General features: G+C 33.5%; 1 protein-coding gene across 1 annotated transcript; it reads left to right on the top strand.

The window, feature by feature from the left end:
* Positions 1 to 3,036: 3,036 nt before the first annotated feature.
* On the top strand, positions 3,037 to 8,553 carry LOC136817810 (4-hydroxy-2-oxoglutarate aldolase, mitochondrial-like). The gene is made up of 7 exons (XM_067074128.1): positions 3,037 to 3,409; positions 4,317 to 4,445; positions 5,192 to 5,319; positions 5,654 to 5,788; positions 6,227 to 6,323; positions 6,856 to 6,989; positions 7,821 to 8,553. Exons 1-7 carry the CDS (start codon positions 3,169 to 3,171, stop codon positions 7,962 to 7,964), a joined length of 1,008 nt encoding a protein of 335 aa, XP_066930229.1. The 5' UTR covers positions 3,037 to 3,168; the 3' UTR covers positions 7,965 to 8,553.
* Positions 8,554 to 9,573: the final 1,020 nt, after the last annotated feature.

Raw genomic sequence — 9,573 nt, 5'->3', positions numbered from 1 at the left:
AATTGCCACAGGCGCACAGATCGACTTCCCACCGTACAATATACGGCGGTATTTTTCGTGTACGGTGGGACATTTATGGTGGTAAAAATAGGTTAGACTCCGTCCACTGTACACCCACCCGACGCCCACCGGACTCTACCGTGCAATGTACGGCGGTATCCAGGGTCGTCATTACCCTCAAATGAAAGACCTGGCTGGTCATTAAAATAGAACTAAGCAGCTTTACTCTACCATTTTTGTTTTGATTTTATTTTGTATTTTAATGACCAGCCAGGTTTTTCATCATTTGAGGGATATGCATGTTAGCCTCCACTGGCACTGATGCAAGTTACCCAATTTCAAGGTATCGGACAGCATAGCTGTCAACTCTCCCGCATTGAGCGGGAGACTCCCGCATGTCAACAATTTCTCCCGCGTGAAGCGAAATTCTGCCAAATCTCCCGCATTTTTGGGATTTTCTCCCGCATCTCCCGCATTTCCAAAAATTTTCCGATTTTGGAAAAACCAAATGGCAAAATTTCTGGATTTTGAAAGATCGGAACGAAAAATTCCCCAATTTCCCGAAAAATTTCCAATAAAATCGGATTTTACGAGAAAATTTCCCCGATTTCCCGATTTTCTGATTTTGAAAAATCGGATTATCGGGGAAAATTTTTCCGACTTGGAACCTCTCCCGCATTTTTGTGGGGCGAAGTTGACAGCTATGGGACAGGTATGAACTAAACCAGACTTTAGTAGCTCCTCTGATTCCATAGTGATCTAATTTTGAGAGAAGAATTTTGTGATCAACGGTATCGAAAGCTTTTTGTAGATCGACAAATTCAAATACCGGCAAGTACAAAACGCCTACTACCTACTACTTAATACTTACTACCTACTCAGTTTGTATACTTTACAGACCAGAACTCTCCTTCTGTTCGAAATCTCTATTTAAAAAAAATTGGTTTTGTAATATCTGAATGCTAACACACAAGTCTTTGCTTTATATTTACTTGAAAAAAGTGTTATCTTAAAGAATATTTAGCATATTTACGTAGTGAGTAAATATTCTCTTCGCCTCATATAAGTATACTGAAGTATAAAACAAAAGGCCATTATCTTGATTTTTTCTTTTTCCTAAACCTACTCTCTCTTATGACTCTTATTATAAGAACTTTCCTTTTTCCTAAGGGTCAGTCACAAATCGATTCTAGGTTAGAAGAACGTCAATTGACGTTTTAAAAGCTGACCCACCCACCCACACCCAAAAACGTCAAACACCTTGATATCCCCGAAAATCGATAAAAACTGCCTTCATTGCTGTTTCGTCAGCCATCTTGATTTTCACTACGGCTTGCATAGTTTATATTTGAAAAAAAAAAGAAACGGAGATAATTTCTAAACTTGTTCACAAAATTCCCGTAATTAATTATCTCCGTAGTATGTAGCGACAGAAAGAACGGCCATCTGCAAAAATTCAAGGGCCGTTCGGGCCGTCAAACAAAGAAAAGACATAAACATCGGGCCGTTTGTTTTGGTTTTCAAAACAAACGAAGCGATCAAACAGAAACATGGCGAGAAGTAATATTTGGCATGGAATGAAAAATCGATGTTTCTGAAAAACGTCAACAACCTTTAACCCACCCACCCATATACGTCAATTGACGTTCTTCTAACTTAAAATCGATTTGTGACTGACCCCTAAACATACCCCCTCTTATGACTCTTATTATAAGACGATAAGAATACACGTAAATGTCTAAAAAAGGCTCTGTAATATAAATAGGGGTCAATCTATCTCTATCCTATTGTATGATCTGCATCATATCAAATGGTGCCAAAATATTTCTTGGAATTGGTTTGCGAAGCTTTTAATATTCAATAACTGTGTCAATATTTTTATCAAAAATTTCATTTCGTCAATACTTTGACATGGTCAAATTGACACCTCTAAAACAGCTCTTTGTAGTATTTTCCTACTGAAAATTTCTACCTTGCGATACTGAAAGCATCTTATTGAGCACAATAAGAATTTTTGCTACATAAAATGAAGTCTACAAAGGTCATATTTAATGACCCTGTCAATAGTTTGGTTCAAAAGGGTCATTTTGTCAATAAATGTCAAAGACATGTCAAAGGATTTTCAGCAAGTACCCAGTGAAACATAGGGCTCTACTTACTTAAAGTATTTTAACTTTTTAGATTGATCGATTCTTATAAATACAACTGACATGAATAAATAAGTGTGCGAAGGAAATATTTTTCTCTTCTACGAAGAAGTGCGTCTGTAAACTTTATAGAAAAAGCGCGGGAAAAAGTCATAAACAAAATAAAAGAGAGAAAATATTTTGAAGTCTTCAAAGTACGATAAAAGAAGAAGTTTTAACTTTTTTACCACCAAAGTTTCAGATTTTGCTAATTTTAACATGCTGAATATTTTAAAGGTAATTTCGAGCCGTTTTGAGCTATTTTACAGTAGGTAGTAAGTAGTAGGTAGTAAGTATTAAGTAGTAGGTAGTAGGCGTTTTGTATTTGCCGATTCAAATACACCACCACGCCACACATGCAAAACCCACCAGAGTCAGAGTGAACTCGCTCTAGAATGTTCATCAGGGTGTGGGATGGAGAAGCATTTCGTGAATTCTGTTGTTTGAATGAAAATTTAAGAAGTAAAATACAAAACATGAAACTTTACCGATACAATAAGATAGGTATAACAGTGCCAGAGCAAGAAGAGAGCTGAAAAAATTCACAGCCATTTCGAAAATAAACATGTCGGCAGGAAGGGTCATCAGTTTGTGTGTACCAAAAAAATTTAAAACAGATCTACCGAACAAGAAACGCCTTTCCTGCCGCCTTTATTCGCCTAGAAATATTCCGCCCATTAAATGTAAACAAATAAGAGTATTTCCAGTCCTGCACTATGGTAAGTTGATATTACCGAACAAAAGTTGACCTTTAAAAATATCTTAGAAATTTGTTCGGCAAAATACAAATGAGTAAAAGAAAACCTTTTACGGACTGTAACCTATCATTTCCTGCTTCATGTGGCAAGAACGGCAAGAAACTGTGCAGGCTTGCAGGATCTGCAGATTTTTTAAATCCCAATTTTGCAACAGCAAGGACTTCAATTCTTTGATGTAATAGGTATTCCTTTGATTTTAATTTGACAGAATTCTTTCTAAAGTTATGGCAGGAGTGACAACTTTTTTCTCTCGCAAGTTGATTGATGGGAAACATCTCTCAAAATTTTCAAAAAGTGTCAGATTGCTTTTGCATGATGGAAAGGTAGCCTCTCGTTCAATGAGCACAGACTTGGATCTATCTGGAATTTACCCACCAATTCCAACACCTTTCAAAGCTAATGAGGATGTTGATTGGCATTCTTTAAAGTCTAACTTGGACAAATGGAGTGCTGTCCCATTTAAAGGTTTTACAGCTATATATTTCTTTTGTCTTTCACTTTTACCAGAATTATATTTGACATTTGATATGACATATAATCAAATTTTAAAAGTGGGTGTTGAAATGCTTAGAATATTAAATCAATCTTTTGAATTGTGTATGTCCAATTGTTTCAAAATAATCTCGAATTCCAGCAGGCAACTTGAGAACTCCTATATGGTAGATGTTTTCTTTTTAAAGTATACATTTATTTTAGTTTTGTGAGCTGTGTAATCCATTCACATACCGGGTGCAGCAGAAAAAACTTTGGACGTTTGGCGAGCCAACTGAGGCCGAACAAAGTCTTGTTTAGACTCAAAACCACTTTTATTAGAAAGAGGACATGCTAACTTAAATTTTGCGGTATAACTTTTTAAGTTTGGTCAAGTAGTTGTCAAGTTATAAGCTTTTGAAGTCAAAATTCACTTTTCGAAAAGTGTGAAAAACACGTAATAAAAGGGTATTAAATTAAGCATCTTTAAGCGTTTTCGATAAGAATTTTTTTCAAATATTTCTAAAAACTGACTATTTACTAAAAACTGACTATGTTGTAAACGAAAACTGCTTTTAAAAGTATTTTAACAATTAATTATGTCGTAAAAGTCGTTAAATAAGTCAAATACTGAGCTATTTTTTCATTATTTGCATAAATTTAATACACCTTTTTTTACGTGTTTTTTACACTTTTCGAAAAGTGAATTTTGACTTCAAAAGCTTATAACTTGACAACTACTTGACCAAACTTAAAAAGTTATACCGCAAAATTTAAGTTAGCATGTCCTCTTTCTAATAAAAGTGGTTTTGAGTCTAAACAAGACTTTGTTCGGCCTCAGTGGCTCGCCAAACGTCCAAAGTTTTTTCTGCTGCACCCGGTATTCTTTCATATTTATCAGGATATGTTGTACAAGGTTCCAATGGAGAATATGTCTCCCTTTCTACAGAAGAAAAAATTGACATGGTCCAATTTGTAGCTGAAAATGTTGAAAGCAATAAAACCATCCTTGTTGGGTCTGGTTGTGAAGGTAAATTTTTTTCTCCATAAATTGTATTTTCTTTCAAAGTGTGAACAAACTATTTTATTTTGTCTTCATTCCCAATGGGGAGGGGGTACTTAGAAAAGGGTACAGGTATGTGCCGCCATTAAGGGTATCTTTTTTGGACTTCCAAAGTCCCACTTATGTGTTGGAAAAATCAGAAAAGCAAATTTAAGTCCCACTAAGGGTCCGGAAATTTGGTCAAGTAAGTCCAAATAAAGATCGTAAAATTTTCAACACTTTTCTTTTTTTCCTCCTTTTTAGTCCCGCTAACGATTCAAGGGTCGAAAGTTGGGCGGCACATACCTACAGTACCTAGTACCCTAGTACCCCCCAGGTCTTCATTATATGCTCACATTTTTACTTTGTTTATTATATGTTATAAAATTTTTAATTCAGCAACAAACTATGTTTGTAGAAAAACAGAAAAAGTCAATAATGCAATAATTTATCTTTTAAAGTAGATTTTTTAATAAAATTTTGCGTGGATATTATTTTATGATTTGAGTTAATTTTTCACTATTTTCATGAAGATCAGCAATTAGTCCAATTTGTTCTGCACAGAAAATAGTTTTGGGTGGAACCTAAGAAAATTAAAGAAATTGGGTAAAGAGGAGAAAAAGGCAAATTTGCATATATTCCACTTTGGCACTTGATAATTATGAGAGAAATAATTTCCATTTTACCAGCTGATTTTCTTCTTATTAATTTATTATATGTTTTTTTTATCACAGGTACAAAGGAGACTATTGAGCTCACAAATGAAATGGCAAAAAAAGGAGCTCATGCAGCCTTGGTTGTTACCCCTGCTTTCTTCAAAAACCGAATGAATTCTGCTGCAATGATCAACCACTACACACAGGTTTAAAGGATAATAAAATCAGTCTTTCATATAGTGGTAGTGTCATTCATGTTTATAAAAGAATTTATAGAATTTCTGTCCAACTATCTTCTTTCAGGGGATTGGGTGGCAGTATAGCATATGCATTTCGTCCTTGACTCAGCACTGCATACTGCTGACAGTATATATGGAGCCAATATCGACTTCAGAGAAACAGTGTCATTTTCGTGTTTATATTGATCTCATTTATACTATGAATTTATTTTGTAGTCAGTGTAGTTGAAGTTGTAATGCTACACTTTAGGAGTTGCTCTTGAAGCCTTTTAGATTTGTTTATTTTTTATTCTACTCTTAGGTTGCAGATGCTTCAAGTATTCCCGTCATTTTGTACAACGTTCCTTCAAATACTGGTTTTGAATTTCCAGTAGATGCCATCATAAAACTTTCCGAACATCCTAATATCATTGGTTTCAAAGATAGTGGTGGAAATGTAATAATTTAATGTTTTTAATTTCTAGTGATTTTAAGTTATCTTCAGTCTCTTCTTATTTCAAAAAGATTATTCATTTTTATTACACCCTTGTCTTGTGATCAGGTGAACATAAGAATGAAGAGCTAAGTACCAATCAGAATAAGAAAAAATGGGGGTTTCAAATTCTATTGTGTAGATATTGAAAAGTAAGGATTCTCAAAATTTAAGTGCGTATGCCAAAGATAAAACTTCACCTTAACTTCAACTTAAACTGAGGGGGGCTTCAGCATAGCTTTCAAACGGGTATAAACTTTCAGGGTACTTCAAACATTTGATAATTTTTGTTCTCAGGGTGAGGGTTTTGCTGCGTTTTAATAAAGAGGTGTGCATTTCTTTTGAACGAGAATCTCTTAGTTCAATTTATCTCTGTGTTCACCATGCTTAACTATTTCATAGATTACAAACATTGGTCACATCATAAGTGAAACAAGAGAAAGAGGATTCCAAGTATTAGCTGGAGGGGCCAGTTTCTTGATGGCATCTATGAATCTAGGTTAGAAATTTTACATTTAAAATTTTGAATATTTTGAATATTTTGAATTTAAAGACTTTATTTTTACGTAAGTGCTCCCGTTTCACAGCAGACACATATTTCATATCAGGACGGTGTCTCCCTATTGTTATATTGTGCTGAATAAACAAAACATTGTTATTCTTTTCCTCTTTCTGCACAATCTTGCTCCATACCAATGTCAATTCCATGTGAAAAAGCTTGTAAATTAAAATTGATGAGTAAGCAACCTCTATTACTCTTATTTGAAAACAAAACCTTTAATGAGAATTTAACTTTACTTTACTTGTCACGAGCTCGTAAATTTCGCGTAAGAAACGTTCATTCAATCAGATTTAATCAATGTTCCGTCTCTGACGGATTTTCTTCCCCACGAAGTATGAATCTGTAATTTCAAAGCCAGTTTGACAAGAGGGATTATTTTTGTCCACTGATAAATAATCAGTCCTCTATCGTCTTATTACGCTTTTTTTCGTATAAAAATTCCAAATAATTTTGCTATAATCTTTTCCAGGAGCTGTCGGTGGTATCTGTGCGTTAGCCAATATTCTCGGACAAGAATGTTGTGATTTGGCTACGTTGTGCAAAGAAGGTCGTTTAGATGAAGCAAGGGAACTCCAACTGAAATTGATCGCCCCCAATCAAGCAGTAAGAAACCCTTTCTAAATAGGATTAGCTATTATATGATATATCGGGGTTATTACAAACATTCAAGAGGACGAGATTTAAGAATGGAATCTAATATCAAATTATGTTTGCTTGCTAATTTTTAACTGCAAAAAGATAGATATTTTGATTAAATTCGAATTTAAGTGTTAAGTCCTTGAAATATAATACCCATATCGCTTACTGAATCTTTATATTTTCAAATCGCACTGAAATACATTCTAAATGTTAATCTCCTGGCGTTATCTTACATCTTAGTTAAAAAGTTTCATCGTCATTGCGTTAAAAGCTGTTTTTTACTTTACAACTCACTTTTGAAAGTACCCGTTTCATCCAGTATTGAATTCAAGTCCAAAGAAAAAATTGCGAGTTTGAGCGGAATTCGCTTTTCCTTTTTCGTTTTCTTGATTTATACAGATGGTTAAAAAAACCTATTCAACATGTACATTTGATTTTATTTACCAGATAAAGAAAAGCCCGTCTACCATCATTAGCTTCTTTATGAAAGTCTTACACGATTTCTTTTATAAGAAAAATCGTGTAAATCCATTTCATCATGGATATTCTTAACTTTTTGGTCGAAAATGTAATATTCTTAACATATTCTTAAGGTTAATTTTTAGATTTTACTATTCATAGTTTCAAAATCATCGAAAAGTAATATAAAAACAGAATACTTTTTTATGTGTATGCATAAAAAACAACAAAATAAAAACAATGTATTACGATATTTTTTAACATATTCTTAATTTTTTGGCCATTTTCATCATGGACATTCTTATTTTTATAAAAAAACATGTATTTTTATCTTAGGTTACTCGAAAATACAATGTACCAGCTTTGAAATACGCAATGGACTTATGTGGTTATTACGGTGGCCCATCACGGTCGCCACTTGGTCCACTCAATGAACAAGAAATGAAGGATGTCAAGAATTGTTTCAAGGAATATTGCTAAAAGATAGGAATATAACATGTCGCAATAAATGCATTTAAAAAACCAAGCTCCTTGCTTTGAACTAACAAAATCAATCTTCATTACACCCAAAAGCTACGAAAGATGTTTAACTAGCATATGGTCCTTTTGAGAAAACGTCAAATACGATTGATGCTTCTATGCCATTACTGGTTGTGCTTAGTCAAAAAAAAAAACGTCATGGAACGCAGATCTTTCATATCGGTTCTAGTCTCGGGGTCAGGGGACCAAGATATTTTTTAATCAGAAATTGCTTTTAAGATTGGGAATATTTTTTGAATGTGTTGGTTTTTAGAATCATTTAGTTTTTTTTGTTTTCATTTGATGACTACTCGGATAAGCGCTTTTTGTAAAGGTTCGATGGAACAAATTTCTAAAGATATTTTATACATTGTTAATAAAAAAACTTAAATCTTTTATATACCATTTTCATATTTCCATATTAGATATTGTATATTAGTGAAGATTCTTGTAACTCAATTCTTGTAAAACATATAGAATTTTAGTTATATTTTTTAAAATTTTAATAACAGGTAAACATAATGTCCTAACATTTTCAAACTTTCAAGAATTTAAAATCTTACCTTTATTTTCTTCTGTCAATATTAGGAATCAGGTCAACTGCAGCATGAGCTCAATTAATAGCCTGGGGACAAAAGCAACTAGCAAATAGAATTGAATGTATTTGTTACCAGCCTTTGCCTCCAGCATATCGAAAGCTCATTGTGCATAATTTAAGTTGATCCTGTTTTTAGCTACCCTGGTCAAAACACCAATCTTGCAATCATACGAAAAAATGAAAAAATTGATTTCACCAGCTTTTCCAACAACCATTTTTATAAATGCCAATAGTTCGCTTTGCAGAACTACCATAGAAGTGATTTTATGCAAAGTTCGATTTATTACCGAAATTTAAAAGAGGAGCCTAGATCCATTGGACCGTAAAGCCTAAACCAATAACAATTCCTTAATGTTTCGAACGTTTTAATTGTTATTGTGTGAAAACTATACAATTTAAATGAACAATTAATCAAATTAAACCGAATTTTATCCTAGATTAGATAAGGTTGCAGGCTTTATTGCACACTTGATTGCAGCTATGTGTAAACATTGAGCATGATATCTATAGTTGATTGCAAAATTGTGCATCGTGAGATCTATTGTTTGTTTCCGTTTTCACGGTTTTCTGCACAATTCCTATTTAGCAAGGTTTTTCGATTTTCGTTGCAAACTCCTGATTGATTTCTAGGGCAAAACTGAGGTTTTAGGTTTAATTTTACTACGTTAATGTCAAACTAGCTTTAAAGGTTTTATTTTTACATCAGTGTTCCCGTTTCATATCAGGACAGTGTCTGCCTATTGTTATATTATGCTGATATAAGCAAGAAGATGTTTGTCTTTTCCTATATATTTCTGGCCAACCTTGCTCCACATCTGTGTCAATCCAATATGTTAAAGCTTGTGAATTTAAATTTATGAGTAAGCAAACGATGTCACTCTTATTAAAAAATAAAACCTTTCGCGAAAACAATGAATATTATTATTATACTGATTCACGAAATTGAATTCCTGTAAAAAAATCTAAAGTACC

The sequence above is a fragment of the Clytia hemisphaerica genome, unplaced genomic scaffold, assembly GCF_902728285.1.
Source record: "Clytia hemisphaerica strain Z4C2 unplaced genomic scaffold, Clytia hemisphaerica genome assembly, whole genome shotgun sequence".
Classification (NCBI taxonomy): domain Eukaryota; kingdom Metazoa; phylum Cnidaria; class Hydrozoa; order Leptothecata; family Clytiidae; genus Clytia; species Clytia hemisphaerica.
This window is presented reverse-complemented; position numbering and strand designations above follow the sequence as displayed.